The sequence below is a fragment of the Choloepus didactylus genome, chromosome 3 (assembly GCF_015220235.1).
Source record: "Choloepus didactylus isolate mChoDid1 chromosome 3, mChoDid1.pri, whole genome shotgun sequence".
Taxonomy (NCBI): Eukaryota; Metazoa; Chordata; class Mammalia; order Pilosa; family Megalonychidae; genus Choloepus; species Choloepus didactylus.
In genome coordinates, this window is record NC_051309.1 from 9,039,095 (window position 1) to 9,056,599 (window position 17,505).

The following is a 17,505-nucleotide window of genomic DNA, read 5'->3' on the forward strand; positions in this document are numbered from 1 at the left end:
CCACTGAGGCTGGAGGAGGGACGCGGACGCAGCTCCTTCCCCAGCAGCTCTTCAGCTCGTAATACGTTGCTCAGAATGACTGATCTCCAGCTCCTTTTGAATCCTCCTCCCCACCCCCGAAAGTTATTATTGGAGGTAAAAATAACAACAATAACCACAATTTATTAAAGTGCCAGATGCATGATAAGCATTTTATTTTATATACTTGGGCCCCGCTGGTTCCTGAAAGGATTTAAGTCTGTTTCCGGAAGGGCATACAATACAAGAGAACGTAAAAGTTCAAAATAACTGGATGAGGTAAAAAGGACAAAAGGAAAGCAAGAATAAGAATTTTAGATTTATTTCTGAGCCTTAAGGAGACAGACGCCCATCCCCAAGAAGCAAAGGGTGTCAGGACATCTTCTAGATAAGAAAACAGGCTCAAGGAAAGCGGATAAATGAACTGCCCAGGTCACCCAGCCAGGAAGGGAGCACAAGCTTGGGTGACAGCCTAGCTGGCTGATGCTCCCCGCTACCCACTGCCAAATCAGTTGATGCTTTTGCATTATGTATGCTGAACTATAAAGGGGTAATATTTTGAAGTCAATTAATTTTTCTCTTTTGCCTCTCTGAGTGCATGACCTTCCTCCCCGGTGATCAAAAGCACTCATCTGCTTGGGTGGGGCTGGGGACGATTAGGAATATTCCAGAAGGAGGGCAAAGAGAAGGCTCAGGCACCATTCCAATTATGGCACACAGAATAGTTTTTCAGCAAGACCAGAGATTCTAAAGCCAGGGTTTTGTGGAAGAGGCAGAAGTTTCCAAATCCCTCTATGTTGTCCTTTAGCATATCAAGGGTTCTCAGGCCAGCACTAGGTGTGGGACATCCGGATATTTCTGAACCTGAAGGCAGGGGGAAGAGAAGAGAAAGTGGGCAGACTGTAGGGCCCTTAGACAGATGTCCCAACTCCCCGTCTCCAGAGGGAAGCCCTGGTCCCCACCCTGGGATCTGCCCCTAGATTTAGATGACTTCCTGTGCCTCCTCCCCACTTGGGGCCTGACCACACCCCCCGGGCCATTTGGCAAGGTCAGACCCACAGAGGGTGTAGCTGGTCCTCCCGTCTGAGGCCTGAGCCGGGTGCCCACTAGAGCAGGGTTGGGGGGGTGGAGGAGTTGGGGGGCTGGGGGGATTCGGGGTGGGGGGCTGATGCATGGCAGACGGCGGTGTGTGTGGGCGATTGCAGGGCGGAGGGAGGTGGTCGCAGCCTCCAAGGCCTGCAGGAATCAGGGCCCAGGCTGCAGCGAGGCCAGCCGGGAAGCTTCCCCAGGCTCTGAGAAAGCTGAGAAACCCAGACGTGAGCGGGGTCAACAGGGGGCAGTGGGACCCTGATACCGCTCCCCCGGGGAGGAGTAGACGTCTGACTCCATTACACGACTCCCGGCGCAGGAGAAAGCGGGGGCTGAGCCGGCACTTCCTAAAGGAACTGCTTACGCTCTCCCGAGCTTTAAATTGGATTAGACATTTTGTTTCTTTTTCTGTACTTCCTTTCCTCAGGAAGAATCATTTTGGACACAATTAAGAAATTACAATGATCTGAATTCAATTTCCCAACCGTGACGCACTGAGTTTGAATCCTTTGAACATGAGATGACTCTTTGCTCGGATTTTAGGGAAAATTATTACTGGTCATTTTAACGTCAGTGAGGATGAAATAATTTTGTTTACTTGGAAACCTCCGTCCCCACCATCCAGTCAACAAATACCTGTGGAGGGCCTGGTATGTGTCAGCCACTGCTCTAGGCTTGGGGAGGACAGCAGTGAAGAAACCGGCGAGGGTCCCCGCTGTCTGGGCACTCGCCTCTGGAGAACCATAGCCAAGGCCGAGGAAGATGGGGCGTCCACCACCTGCCAGCCCCCTGCGGTGGGACACGGCTGCATCAGTCCCATTTTACAGAGGAGGAAACTGAGGTCCAGAGGGTCACAGCCGGGCCAGCCTGCGCCCAGTGTCGGTGGGGACTGCGCGCCGGGCTGCAAGCCAGGGGCACGAGTGTGCTGATGGTGGCCCCAACCCAAGGCGGTTCCCGAAAACCCAGCCCTGAGTTGCCGTTCCCGCTTCTTTTCCAGCAAGCGGCAGGATCGAGAGGGCTGCGTTCTACTCCGGGCCTAGGCAAGGGGCCCCCGGGAAAGGAGGTGCGGGGCCGCGCAGCGCCTTGCCCGGCTCCCGAGCTGTCAGCGGCGGCTCCTGGGTCTCGGGGCACCTCCGGCGCGGACCCCAGCATCTGGGGCAGAGAATCGGTCGGTAAGGTTTGAAGACCGAAGGAGCACATTACCCCCCTAGCTAGGGAAATAGAGAATGCTCCCGACACTAATAGGATTTCGGGGGGCTTGGGTGTGCCTGTGCTTAGATCCGCGCCGGGGGCCTCGGCCGGCGGGGAGTGCTCGTACCGCCACCTGGTGGCTGCACGAAACCCTGACCCAAAACAGCCCCGCGGCCGACAGTCTTTCAAGGTCCGGGACAAGGACGGTGCTGGCCCGGCACAGACAACCTGAAGCTGAAGGGAAGGGGGCCGGGTCTATTATATAAGGATGAAGAGTCTTGAATCAGAGCGCGTGTTTTTTGACAGGGAAGATATTGATGCTAATTTGCTACATGAAAAAAGCAAAGTACAAAGCAGTAGGTATGGTATGAGCCAGTTAAAAAAATTAAAGTGCATAAATTTATATGTATCTGAATACAGAGGAAAACGTCTGTAAGGAAATGAACCAAGATGCAGTGCAGCACTTCACTGGATTATTGAAAGGATGGACGGAGACAAAAGGCAAAGGCCTGGTGTGTAGCAAGTCTCAGGCACACGTAGCTGCTGCTGTCGTAATAGAACCAGATCAAACTGAGCATCACCATCATCATCATCATCTCCAGGGGATGAAATTGTTTTTCTTTTTTACTCCTCTGCATTTCCTTGATTTTTCACTACTGTCCATGGATTATCACTTAAGTAATTTAAGGGGAAAAAGTTTTTAAAAAGGAGAGAGGAGGGTGTGATGAGCTATCACAGCAGCAGCTTAGGTCTGAAAGCCCGCTCCACAGCTGGCAGGGGAGACCTGCCTTCCATTCCGGCTGGGTCTAATCCTGGTTGGGGGCCCTGCCACCAGGTCACTCGGGGACCCTGGCACCCAACTCCACCTCTTACAGGCTGTGTGAAATTGGGCAAGTTACTTGACCTCTCTGGGAGGTGCTTGGCCCATCTATAAATGGGGATGACAAGATCTATCTCACAGGGTGGTTATGAAGTTTAAACGAGTAGGTACTTGAAAAGCACCTGCCTGGCATAGGATCAACACTTGTTTTTTTCTTTTCACTAGACTTTATTTGTTCTGATTATATTAAGACTCTTAACTATGTATGCTGTGCCTCTTTTATTAACATTACTGAGAAATTCACCCTGCATCTCAGAGCATCTATAAAAATGAGAGAGTAGACCAGAGCATCTTCTAGTACTGCCCTTACACTACCAGCCTCCGAAGCAACTGGGTAACTTGCTAAATGCAGGTTCCTCGGCCTTCCTCTGACCTACAGAATCAAAACGTCCAAGGATCTGCATTTTTAATAAGCTTTCCAGGGAGCTCACAGAGAGTTGAGCTCCTATGAGCCAGAATGTTGCTTCTAAGGCCCCATCCAGCTCAGACCTTCTAAGATGCTGGGATTCTTTTGACAGCTTGCCCAGCTCCTTCATTTCTGACACGTAAGTTTAGACTCCTGGGTAAATGGATGGCACTGAAATCGTTAGTTGATGTCATTACTAAAGGCAGTTCTGGCCTCTGGCAGGTTCTATAGAACCTGGTTGTGGTTCATTATTATAGAATCCCAGAGCACTAAAATTGAAAACACCTCCTCTGTAGTTGGGACATAGAAGACAAGACAGGACAGGGGATTTGTCCCACAGTCGGTATGCCGGTTTGTATATTTATGTCCCCCAGAAAAAGCCATATTCTTTAATGCATTCTTGTGGGGGCAGACGTTTTGGTGTGGATTGGGTTGGAACCTATTGGCTCAGTGTCCGTGGAGATGTGACCCACCCACTGTGGGTGATAACTCTGATTGGATTGTTTCCATGGAGGTGTGGCCCCAACCATTCAGCTTGGGCCTTGTTTAGTTTACTGGAGCACCATATAAGCTCAGACAGAAGGAGCTCATAGTGAGCTGGAGCTGAGACAGACATTTTGAAGATGGCTTTTGGAAGCTGATGCAGACATTTTGGAGAATGCTATTTTGGAATGCAACCTGGGGGCAAGCAGATGCCAGCCATGTGCCTTCCCAGCTAACAGAGGTTTTCCAGACACCATTGGTCATCTTCTAGTGAAGGTACCCTTTGTTTGTGGACACTTTATGGCCTTAAGACTGTAATTGTGTAACCAAATAAACCCCCTTTTATAAAAGCCAATCCATTTCTGGCATTTTGCATTCTGGCAGTATTAGCAAATTAGAACAGATTTCAAATTAGAATAGTCGGCCAGTGATGGAGCTGAGAACACCAGCCTGACTCTGATCAGTGTTGTGTAGACATGTGAATGTGAACTCTTGAACGTGCAGGGGTGGCTCACGCTTCTGGCATGGCACAAAGTCAAGGCCTGGGACCTCCCAGATAATTTGCTGTCTGAGTACACTTTCTTGCACATCCAAGCCTTTTTACCAGTTCTGAGTTTCCTTTATTCAGGGAAAGGCTCTGGGCAGGGTGATAAGAGGAGAAAAGACAAAGGAAATACGAATTAAAAGAGCTTTGGTTTTAATTTTTTCCCCTAAAGTTTTATTCTGCATGAACAAATTATTGTCCTCACCAGGCAGAGGTTATTCAAGGAGAATTGCCTCATTTTAGGTCACTGTCCCTCTTTGAGTCACTCTGTACATGTTTATTGACAGAATTAGGATAGCTCTTAAGGTTAGACTGAGCAACCAGAAGGATGGAATTGCCATTTAATGAGATGGGCAAGAATAGAGAAGAGGGTTGGGAGATTGGGAATTTAGTTTTGAAAATGTCCAGTTTGCAATGGCTGTTAGGCATTCAGATGAAGATGTCAGGTGGGCGGTTGGGAAGATTCTAGAGCTTGAGGGAGAGACCCAGGATTGACTTGTAAGTTAGGCGTCATGGGCGATTGGAGAGCAGCTGGCCATTAGACATGGTGAAATCGCCAAGGAGAGAGAAGAGGAACGCGGCCTGTGCTCTGGGGCGCCCCAGCACCTAGAGGTGGGTTGATGAAGAGGGAAAAGGAGCCTGAGCCTGAGAAGCCCGTGAGTTAGGGGAATACAGAGAGGGAGTAGAGACCCAGGAGGCTCGGCTCTTGTTCCAAGACAACTTACCACTGAGTATCGATCAGTGTCCAGATGGGGACTGAGAATCAACCACTGGATTTAGTGATGGGTGGTCATCGGTGACCTGGACAAACACTGTGTCATTGGAGAAGTGGGGACTAAAGTCAGATTGGCCAGGGTTCAAGAGAGAATGGAAAATGAGAGGATCAAACTAGAAAGGAAAATGAGAGGTCTGGTATTTTGACTAAAAGGTGCTCCAAAAGCATTCCTTTGAAAATTATTTACTAAGCATCTATTAAGTGCCAAGCACTGTTCTGGGCCCTGGAGACACAGCAGGGAAGAAGAGAGACCAAAAAAAAAAAAAAATCCCTGCCCTCCTGGTGCTCACATCCTGTGGGGGAGACAAATAAAAGATATCATATGCCAGACAAAAGTAAGTCTGGTGGGAGAAGGGCGTGGGGTGGGGGAGGTTGCTGTCTCTCAGCACAGGCAGCTGGGTTGATGGGCAGGGTGGGGGCTGGGGGAAGCTCCTCCCTATTTGCTTCTATGTTCTCAGTGAAACAGAAAGCAAGAGCATTCAAGGGCGGATGGAGAAGGAGGTGTGTGAGGGTCGAGAAGAAAACGCGAGAGTCCTCTGGGACAGCACGTGGATGAGAGAAACCTGGGGGACTGCGAGGCAGCGCTCAGGGCTCACTTGAAACCAGGGAATGGCTCTGGCTCTCGCCAGCCTGGCTCAGCCATCCGTGTGTAGGGCCGGGGGCAGAGCTGGCTTTAGCAAGGGTTGGAGGTTTACCAGGTGAGTTTGCTAAAGGGCTGTGGAACGTACCAGGGCACGAGGAGCATGGGGTTTAGATGAGGGAAGAAGTTTGGGGTTTGCAGGACAGTAAAGGTGGGTGGATCAATGGATTGTAGGCCCTGGGAGAGTTGTTGGAGTTGGGACACGCAGGAAGGAGCTAGAAAGAGGTGGTGGGACATGTGAAGGAGGACGAGTGGGAGGGACGTGGGAGATGAATGTGTGTGTGTGCGCTCCACAGCAGGTACCACGGAAGGAAGAGACCCAGGTCCTCAGCCCTCATTAGCCGCACATTCTTTCTGTCTGTAAAACACGCTGCTGGGCCAGCCTTGCAGGACTGCGATGCAGCTAATGGTGAGGAAAACCAGGAATTGAACTGAATCTGTCTGACTTCACATCGAATATTTTCTATGACCATGCTGCTTTTCTAGGAGAATCCACACCTACTGTCCATTGGGTATATTTCTGAGTTGAAGTTGACAGTGTGTGTGTGTGTGTGTGTGTGTGTGTGTGTGGTGCTTTCGAACATTCCAGCCTTTGGAACATTCCTTGGGCAAGCAGCTCCATAGTCAAATATTTCCTATAGTGCCCTACAGGTAACATTTTCAGGTACATTATCTCACTTTGATGTTCTAGCAACAGCCCTGTGAGCAGACCTGGTTGTCTCCTGCAGAAGCTGTCCACTCAGTCAGCTGAAGGTGAGGGAAGGAAATATACACTCAGGAAGCCCTGTCGGCACCAGACCCCGGACCAGATGAAGTGTGTGACTGGGCTGTGTAGGCCTTGTAAAATGCCAAAGGCTGTTTCTCTCATCTTACAGAAAACCCAGAGAAGATTCTGAAAGGGCGAGCAGCTTGCCCGCAACCTAAGGAAGTGGCAGACTGCTTTCGAAGCTCAACTGACAACAAATGGGAGAACAATGAAACCCTGTTGCTATTTTACATCACCGTGGCCTTTAGATGAATAAAAATGCTGGAGAAAACATACAGCATTATAAAGAAAGGCAAGTTTCATTTATTCAAATTAAATTATGAGTTTCATATACAAATAAAACCTTTGTGCAAATACTTAAAAGTACAAAAAGCTACAAATCTCACTTTTGTAAAAAATGCAAAAATAATATATTATATATATATATATATATATATATTTTTTTTTTCTTTTAGCACTACCACAATGTCCAGCAGCTGACACAGTGTGTGATGTCATGCTGGTTAATGAGAGTTCCTCAAGCCTTTGGCTTCTCTGATCAAGCCCTTTGCGCAGGGCCAGCCTTTCTTCCCAAATCCTGAGCACAAGACGCTTCACAGTTTTAGCCATTAGGAGGGAAATGATCAAAATATTCCTTGTCTGGTTAGAAGGGCCCAGTCATGTGGAAAGTGGTCCTGCAGCCTGAGACCAGACTGTTAAACAGAAAACGACTCGATGTTGAGAAGTGCTGATGCAGTCAGTCCATCACTGATCCAACTCATTTTCATTCTGCAGCGTCTTCATCGCTAGGCCCCAGAGAGTCATGCTGGAGAAAAACTGCCCTTCTGAGTTCCGGTAAGCGGTAGAAGGGGCACGGCTGCCCGGGGGCTCGCTGCAGTGATTGTCCAGAGCTGCCAGGGACGAGCGGATCATGGCCATGCCATCAGCGGGCAGCGGCTCGTCTGGGGCTGAGGGCTCCACGCCCGCGTAAGCGTAGGCCGGGTGTGGTGCTGGCACTGGGAGCTTGGCCAGTTTCACAGGCTCCAAGCTCACCTCCTCCTGGTCACTGGCTCCGTGCGGGGGCCCCAGGGGCCGCAACTTACAACAGGTGCCTGCAGGGCGGCTCTCAAATCCTGCCGCTGAATTTTCCACCACGGGCCCGGAGAGTTTAACAGACACTGGCATCAGAGTCACCGACATGTCTTGGGAAAAAGAATCTGAACTCTGCGATTTCTCAAGGTCAGAGGTCTCAATGGCGTGACTGAACTCTTCCAGCGTGTCCTGGCTCTCGCTGTCTGCTTTGCAGTGCATCTTCCTGTGCCGCCGGAGCACAGCAGAGCGCGTGAAGCATTTGTTACAGATCTCACACGTGTACGGCTTTTCCCCAGTGTGAGTGCGGACGTGCCGGCGGAGGTCCCCTGACCCCCCAAAACATTTTCCTGGACAAAGAAAAATAGGATGTTTTTAGAGTGGATGTGATGAAAGGATCCCCTCTTCCCCATTCTAAAACCCCAAATGATCCCGAGTTCAGGGGACCTGGACCGAATCCAGCGCCAGTGCCCAGTGCCCTATGGGGGGTGGTACTGCAGCGGCAGCGGGCCCCTCCGCGGTGCAGCCTCAGGCTGCACGACCTCAGGGTGGCCTCTGGGACTCCCCCGTCTCACTGCACAGGAGCGCCGCGTGGGGTAACCTGTGTCCCTGCTCCCTTCTGGGTCACGGACTGGGAAACCCCAGCTCTCCTCCTTGCTAGTCTCTTTTCAATTGTCCTCCAATCTAACCTGTGCAATCCATAACTCAGAAACATCTTTGTATTTGGCTTTTAACATGATTTTGCACATACTTCCCCTCAATCTATTTCCTTTTTCTGTATATCTGATAGAGGTAAAGGATCTAGTTCTATGATTAGAATGGGTAAGATGATAAAAGTCAACAAATAACCTTATAGAGGCAATATATTTACAAGACACCACCTGAGAATAAACCACATGATTAATGTAGGCATATATTTAGAACTTCTCACTTATCCATAATCACAATATTTGAATTGTCAGCTATCTAGCCCTGGTCAAGCAACAGGCGGATAGTGAAAAAAATCTTTGAACAATCAAATCAGCCGTCAATGTCCATGCATTAAATGTTGGACACTTTTTTCCCACATAAAATGCACAGAAACAACAAACTAACTCCTTGTCTCCGCATATTCATTTCTACGTTTTGTTTACAATGTCAGAGACTGCTGTCTTCGCTAACGTTATAATAAAGCATTTTTACCTTCATTGCACTGTCTTTATGATGTACATTTTATTCAGATATGTGATATTTTATTAATTAGAAGCTTCATAACCATTCCTCTATTGTTAGACACTGAGGCTGCTTCCAACTGTTTGCTACTGTATATGATGCTCAATTCATCTTGGGGCACAGAGCTTTTATCTTTCTTTTCATTGTGTCCTTACGATAAATTCTCAATACCTTCTTAACCAAAAGGGGGAGGCAAAATGAAACAAAATAAAGTTTCAGTGGCAGAAAGGTTTCAAATGGAGTCGAGAGGTCACTCTGGTGGGCATTCTTATGCACTATATAGATAACACCTCTTAGGTTTTAATGTATTGGAATGGCTAGAAGTAAATATCTGAAACTATCAAAATCCAACCTAGAAGCCTTGACTCTCGAAGACGATTGTATAACAATGTAGCTTACAAGGGGTGACAGTGTGATTGTGAAAACCTTGTGGATCACACTCCCTTTATCTAGTGTATGGATGGATGAGTAGAAAAATGGGGACAAAAACTAAATGAAAAATACAGTGGGATGGGAGAGGATGATTTGGGTATTCTTTTTTACTTTTATTTTTTATTCATATTCTGATTCCTTCTGTTGTAAGGAAAATGTTCAAAAATAGATTGTGGTGATGAATGCATATATGATGGTACTGTGAACAGTTGATTGTATACCATGGGTGACTGTATGGTATGTGAATATATTTCAATAGAACTGAATTTAATTTAAAAAAAAGATAAATTTTCAGTAGTAGCATTACTGTGCAAAAGGGCATAACCATTTTTAGGGTCCTTAATCTGTGTTGTTAAAGTAGCGATCCTTCTTCCCTCGTCTTGAGGAGCTTATTTTCAACTTATATTTTAAACGTATATATATATATATTTTTAATTTTATTTAGAAATAAATTCAAAGTTATAGGAACAGTTGCAAAAACAATACTAACCCCATACAAAGAATTCCATCATACCCTGACCCCCCTCCCCCGATAGCTCAATCCGCCAACCTTAACATGCTGTCACATCGCTATTTCTTTCCCTCCCCCCCATCTATCATCCATCATCTATTGCTGTCTTCTGAACATATGACAGCTAGCTGCACACATCCTTGAACATACACTATAATTCACGTATACACTTCCCATAAACAAGAACATTCTTTTATGCAATCCCATTAAGCGCAGCTAAGAAGTACAAGAGGTTCAACAATGATACAAAGCTTACATTCTATATTTCCTTTACCTTATGTCTCAACTGTGTCCCTTTGAGCCACCTGTCCTCTATCCTCCAATTCCATCCAAGTTCATCCTTGGCATTCAATCATCATCTATTTAGACTGTCTTTTTTTTTTTTTTTTTTTCAGTTGTGGGACCATATATACAGCCTAAATCTTCCCATTCCACCCCCTCCCTAGCCTTCCATTAGTGGGATTAATCATATTTAGAATGTTGTAATGCTCTTTCCCACCATCCATTACTGGAAATTTCCCTTCACCTCAAACAGCAACTCCACCCTCATTTCTTAACTCCCCATTGCCCCTTCCCCCATTTCTCTTAACCCAAACTCTACATTTCATCTCTATGGTTATATTCTCTGATAGTTTCTTTGTGTTTGCTGTGGGGGTTAAAATTAACCTCTTAAATCCACATCAATCTTGTTTTTCTTTGATACCACCTCCACTTCAATAGGACACATAAACTATGTTCCTATACTCCTCCATTACCCTACCTTTATATAGTTGTCTAAAATTACTTATTTTACACTGAGTTCAAAACCACTGATTTGTCATTAGGGTTTGTGTAATTTGTATCATGTAGGAAGTAAATACTGGAGTTACAGTTCAAAAATTATTGACTTCTATTTGTATTCCATTGTGGTTGGAAAATGTGCTTTGAGTATATTCAATTTTTTTTTTTTTTTTTTTTAATTTCTTGAGGCTTGTTTTATGTCCCAGCCTATGGTCCCTTCTGGAGAAAGATCCGTGATCACTAGAGAAAAATGAGTGTCCTGGTGCTTTGGGATGTAAGGTACTATATATTTCTGTTAAAATTCTCTATATCTCTTTCTTCTTTCTGTTGTTTCTCTGTTGGTAGGGTTCCCTTTAGAATCTGAAGTAGGGCAGGTCTTTTACTGGCAAAGTCTCTCAGGATTTGTTTGTCTGTGAAAAATTTATGCTTTCCCTTGAATTTGAAGGAGAGTTTTGCTGGATAAAGTATTCTTGATTGGAAATTTTTCTCTCTCAGAATTTTAAATATGTCATGCCACTGCCTTCTTGCCTCCATGGTGGCCGCTGAGTAGTCACAACTTAGTCTTATGTTGTTTCCTTTGTATGTGGTGAATTGCTTTTCTCTTGCTGCTTTCAGAATTTGCTCCTTTTCTTCAGTATTTGAGAGTCTGATCAGAATATGTCTCGGAGTGGGTTTATTTGGATTTATTCTATTTGGAATTTGCTGGGCATTTATGCTTTGCGTATTTATATTGTGTAGAAGGTTGGGAAAGTTTTCCCCAACAATTTCTTTGAGTACTCTTTCTAGACCTTTACCCTTCTCTTCCCCTTCTGGGACACCAATGAGTCTTAAGTTTGGACATTATATTTTATCTATCATTTCCCTGAGATCCATTTCGATTTTTTTCTCCATTCTTTCGTTCTTTCATTTTCTGTTCTGTGGACTTCTAGGACACTGAGATGTTGTTCAGCTTCCTCTAGTCTTGTATTGTGAACATCCAGAGTCTTTTTAATTTGGCCAACAGTTTCTTTTATTTCCATAAGATCTTCTATTTTTCTATTTACTCTTGCAATGTCTTCTTTATGCTCTTCCAGGGTCTTCTTTATGTCGCTTATATCCTGGGCCATGGTCTTCCTGATGTCCTTTAAATCCTTTGCCATGTTTTCATTCCTCGATTGTATTTCTTTGATTAATTCTGCGAGGAACTTTGTTTCTTCTGATAACTTGATTTGTGTGTTTGGAGTTGGATTCTCCATATCGTCTGGTTTTATCATATGCATTGAGATTTTCTGTTGTTTTTGGCCTCTTGGCATTTGCTCTGCTAGACAGGGTTCTTTCAAGTTGTAAAAAAAAAACCTAACTAATTTTTCAGAAACACTGTTTGGTGACATACACTTTCTCTAACTAACCAGCAGATGGTGTCTGTGAGTCACCTATATTTCTCAAGTCAGTTCTCCACCTTGTCCCTGCGATGTGTGGGGAAATGATTCTTGTGGGGTCCAGCCGGAGAACTCAGCCTGGGTGTGTTACTGGAGCTGTCTGCCCTGAATGCGGGGCGCTTGTACGGGTGGTCAGGGAGGAAGGACAGCCTCAATATTCAAATACCCCTGGTTCCCGGAAATTCAAGGCCTCCGCAGAGTTCAAGCCTTCATTTCATTTCAGCCCCAGCCCCTCTCTCTCGATGTCCCACAAACCACCAGACTTGGTGTAGTGTCCCTGGGATCTCCGAGTGGGTCCCCCCGCCCAGCCACAATCCTCCAGGACCTCTGTTGAGGGAATGCCGTGCTATGTCACCAGTGCGTGCCGTCCCTCAAAGGAAGCCCCGGGCTGCCGGGCCGAGCCGGCTCGCTTTCAGCCTTATGCAAAAATGGCCAAACGGGGCGTCTCCACACCCCCCTCCTCGCACAGTTCCTCCTTCCCAGCTCCGGGACAACTGGCGGGGCTCTGGGCTGTGGGCACGGCCCCAGGCAGGAGTTTAACCAGCCCTCCCGGGAGTGAGCTGCTAGCCGCGGGGATTCTTTCGGCTTCTGGCTCTGTGCTCCGTTCCCCCAGCCCCAAGGATATTTGCAGCGGGCTATCTTCCAGGCCAGACACCGAGAGGCCGGCCCAGCCCCCTCTTGCTGTGTTTTACTGCGTGTTTCCCACGATCGCACCTGCAGCTGCTCCTGGGTTTCCCCCTTTATTTATTTTTTTAAAAGAGCCCGTTGGTCTCCAGACGCCAAACCCTGGCTTCCCCAGATCGCCATGCGGCTGCAGGACTTCCAGCCAGCTTACTCACTCGTTTCAGAATGCAGACTCCCAGTTTCAACAAGTATACAGCCCCTGGGAACTAGCAGATCTCGTCCAGCTGGCACATCGCTGTAACCGGTATTCTGGGTCACTTTCTGGTCCTTATCTAGTGTTTTCCACAGAGGTGTTCCTTAGCCCTGTCTCACCTAGCCGCCATCTTGGTTTCTCCTAAACGTATATTTAAACACTTACTTTAAACATAAATTTTAACAAGAATTTATTAGACTTTGGCTTCCTAGGCCAAAGAAGCAGATTACAGAGTGGGGAAAGATCACATGACGAAGCTGATATAGTGAAAGCACAGGTGGCAGGTGGCACCTGCCAAGGAGAGAACTATCAACAAACGTGGCAACTTCTGGTTAGTGTGTGGATGTACACATTTACCTCTGCTCCTCCCAAACCCCACTAAAAGGAAAAGAACATCTATAAACCCACAAAAACAAGGTAATAGGAGAATAATAATAGCATGTACATGATGTCACCTCAAATTTGCATGGCCAAGTGGCACATGACTGAGCAGAGAAGACGAGGCTGACAGACTGGGGCCTGCAGAGGGGAAGCCAGTAAGGAGCCAGCTGACCAGGCCTGGGCTCCAGAAGGCTCAGCAGGGACCAGAAGCAGGAGGATGGGCTGCAAGACACACTTAGGTTCCAGTCCACAGCTCTGCCCCGGGCTGCCAGGCCATGCTGCTCCCTCCTCCCTGAGGGGAGAACCACAGCTGGGCCTCTGGAAAGCTCAGCTGAGGGCCCCGGAGTCAGAGGCTTGGGGCACGGCAGAGGCAGGGACGAGGCACCATCAAATAAGAGACAGCCGCCTGTGAACCATGGGCTTCCCTCGATCCCCTTCCCCAACCTGACTCCCCCCACACACCCAGACCTTCACTCCACAGGCAGGAGAGGCTGGGACTCTTCTCTGGAAAATCCTGAGAAAAGCCCTGTGGAGATGGACAACTGAGGCTGCCACCAGAACAGGTGCCCAGGTGAAGCCCACTGGGGAGCACTCGGCTCTTCTGTACCCATTTAAAATAGGGATGAACAGGTGAGGACCAGTGGCCATTAGAAGTGTTCAGGAAAGCCTCCGATAAGAAAGATGCCAACACAAATGTTGAAAAGAAACAGGTGTATACAGAGAACAGGTGAAAGCATAAAAACAAACTATGCCATGAGACAGAGGGAAATTACTGTATTCATGAAACAGAAAACAGGATGCTAAGAAACAAATATTCAGAGAAGAAACAACTCTTGGAAATGAAAATTATTATAGAAGAGAGTTAGAAGATACAGCTGAGAAAACCTCTTTGAAAGTAAAACAGGAAGATAAAGTGAGAGAAAAGAGGAGAGGACGGTTTAGAGGACCAACCCAGGGAGGTCCCTGACTTGACTGAGAGGTGACCCCCACACATTCATCCAACACACATCCACTGAAAGCCACCGAAGGGCTAGGCAGTGCTCTGGGCCCTGGGGACACAGCAGTGAACTAGAGACCAAAGCCCCTGCCCTGCTGGAACTCGCATCCTGATGGGGGAAACAGAATTAAAATGTTAGACCGTGACAAGTGCTAAGAGATGAAGCAAGCAGGGATGGGGACAGGAGGGAGGGGGTGGGTGGGAGAAGCTACGGATGACTGCATTGAGCAACCAAACACAGGAACCTATCGCAGGCAACCTGCTCTGTGACAGCTCCTTGGAGAGGGTCCCTTCTCTGTGACAGGGACCACGGATGTTCTGGGGAAGGGGGGCAGGCCCTTATCTCTATATCTCACAGGAGACAAAGCATCAAAGGTGCTCAAAAAAAGGAAGGCAAGAGCAGACTCACTCCATTTCATTTCCCCAAACAATCCCTACAAAGACTTTTACAAACAAGGCAGCCGAAACTCACAGACATGGGTAACTTGTTCAAGGTTACAGAATTAAATCAAGGATAAGCTGGTTTGACTTGAGCAATTCTGAAATCTGTTTTCTCTACTATACCACTTCATCTTTTTAAAAAAGTGAAGGGCTCCTCAGATTGTGGAAGCAAAGCAGTATGCAACACATGCTATAATTCATACAAAATTATTACAATTCAAAAGCAGAGGCAATGAAAGGGTTACACTTCAGTTATCTGAAAAATTCATTCATTCTTTCACTTAAAACTACATAAATAAGAAGGATTATAAAAGTGACACGCAAAGCTGCAAACTTTTCCCACACAAGAATACAATGTCCTCAGCTATCTGGAATAATCTGAAGGAAAATTTCCAAAAAACACTTCACTTAAGTTCGGCTGAATTTGCTCTTACGATGAGAGATCAAAGTGGGAGCCTGCAAAGGAAAAAAGTGAAGCTGACTTCAGAGGTTAAGCTTTAGTTTAAGTTTTAAATAGGAAGAGGTGACTGTGCCAGTCTCACAAATGATCAAGTAATACCCAAGGTAGAGTGCCACACGGAGATAATGGCCTGGGTAAACAGAACGGAAAAGCAGCAGAAAGAGGAGGAAATGGGCCTGAGAGGTGACTGGGGACAGGGAGTGATGGCATGTCTTGAGAAGCCAGTGGATGCCTGCACACAGCAGGTGCACAGGAAGCATTTCTTGAGCTAGTGAAGGAGAACAGCAGGTCAAGGTCACAGCTAGGAAGAGGAAGAAGTAAGACTCCAACCAGGTGTCACTGGCTCTATTATCTATATGAATTTACTACACCAGTAAAAAGAGTAAGAATGGGGAAATTGAGGAAGGCAGACACAGAAAAAACTGGGAAAGAAAAGTCAAAACAGGTGGAAGGAGGACCAACAACTCCCGAAAACCACAGCCGTGAAGCTGGGGTCCATGGCTGGGCCCGAAACACAGTGGATCCAAACACGGAGCAGCCTGGGCCCCTCTGGAGAAACTGGGCATTTCAGCCGAGACCCCCAGATCCAACAGCCGTCAGATGCCAGGATGAGTTGTCTGACAGACTTTCTCAGAATGTCAAAGGCAAGGACCAAAAACCAGTTACCCAATGTGTGAGCCCCTCACCCACAGTCGGGTGGGGGCATCGAAGTCCAGGTGGAGAATCTGAGGAGGACTTTTTGAAGAGAGCTTTGCTGTGTTTTCCCTCCCACCAAGAGGGAGCAGCGTGGGTGGTGTCTCTCCCTTGCGAGAGCTGCCAGCTGCGTGGGCAGCAGAGAGAGGGATGCTGGCTTTACACTGGTGTGGGCCAGAGCACCTCGGGAGCAAAGAACACGGGTGTCTCCATGGAGTGGGTGAGTGGTGCCAGTGAGCGGACCTGGAGCCATTTTAAATCCAGACCAAGAGGGTGGCTTAGAGGGGCAGTGAGACTCCGCCAGAGAAACTCTCCTCGGAATAAATGGCTACAAAACCAAGGGCCAGAGAGAAGAGTCAGCAGGAGGAAAATGGGGCGTGTACCCCAGAAAGTACAGCTACCTGTTGGGGGCAGGCGAGGGGAAGGCTGTCTTTTGAAGGAACCTGAACTACCCAAGAAAGAGAGTAGCTTTAAACACAGCAGAGCCCTGATGTGGAGCCACCTCAAAACTGAGCCCGTCTGTATAGCCAAGAGAAATGAAAACTTCCATTCACACAAAAACCTGCACATGAACGTTCACAGTCCCAATGTGGAAACTCAATATGGGTCTATAAATGAAGAGAAACAAAACATGTCTATCCACACAATGGAATATTACTGGATGAACCTTGAAAACATAAAGCTAAGCAAAAGAAGCCAGTCACAAAATCATATTTTATGATTCCATTATATGAAATGTTGAGAAGTGGTAAATCTAGAGACAGAACATAGATTAGTGATTGCCTAGGGCAGGGGGTGGGTGGGGGTGGGAACAAGGAGTGAATGCTCACGGGAAAGGGGTCTCTTTGGGGGTCAATGGAAAAGTACTAAAATTAGATTGTGCTGAAAGTTGTACAAATCTGTGAATATATTAAAAAATCAAATGAACTGTTCACTTTAAATTGGGTATGGGAATTAACTCAATAAACTATTAAAAACATTGAACCTGTCATGCAAGAACATTCTGGCTCCCTCTCTATCTCCCCATCCTCGCAGCTGACTTCATCAGGGTCAAAAACCAGTTGGGGAGATGGGACAAAGTGGGGAAGAGGGAGGAGGGTCCCACCTTCAGTCCTCAGCTGCAGGGAGGGAAGAGAAAACTTAACTTTGAAGCAAGTTCATGGTTGTAATAATTAATTGGAAAGGGCATTTTAAATTGGTGATTTGAGACTGTGTTTGTGATTTGAAGGGATGAAATTTTATTTTCTAAAAGTGACCATATTAGTCACACAATTGCCTATATTTTTGCCCAGGAGATCTGTATACAATTTAAGAGGGGAGACAAAACTCAAGTTGCCTTCTGGTTACCTCCCAGTCGTCTGCCCTATTCAAGACACCACTCATTAGAATGAAGCTCTCTGCAAAATGCCTCCTCCAGGCTTTCCACAGCTGGACTCTGAGCAT

General features: G+C 46.9%; 1 protein-coding gene across 3 annotated transcripts in view; it reads right to left on the minus strand.

Moving 5' to 3' along the window:
- Positions 1-6,724: 6,724 nt before the first annotated feature.
- ZBTB49 (zinc finger and BTB domain containing 49) overlaps positions 6,725-17,505 on the minus strand; it is a 40,363-nt gene continuing 29,582 nt past the window's right edge. For 2 of the 3 annotated variants that reach the window (XM_037829389.1, XM_037829388.1), the window contains one exon: positions 6,725-8,210. In XM_037829389.1, the coding sequence (XP_037685317.1) occupies positions 7,537-8,210 (674 nt within the window). In that variant the 3' untranslated portion in view covers positions 6,725-7,536. The remainder of the gene's footprint in view (positions 8,211-17,505) is intronic. The other variant, XM_037829390.1, reaches the window with a different exon arrangement.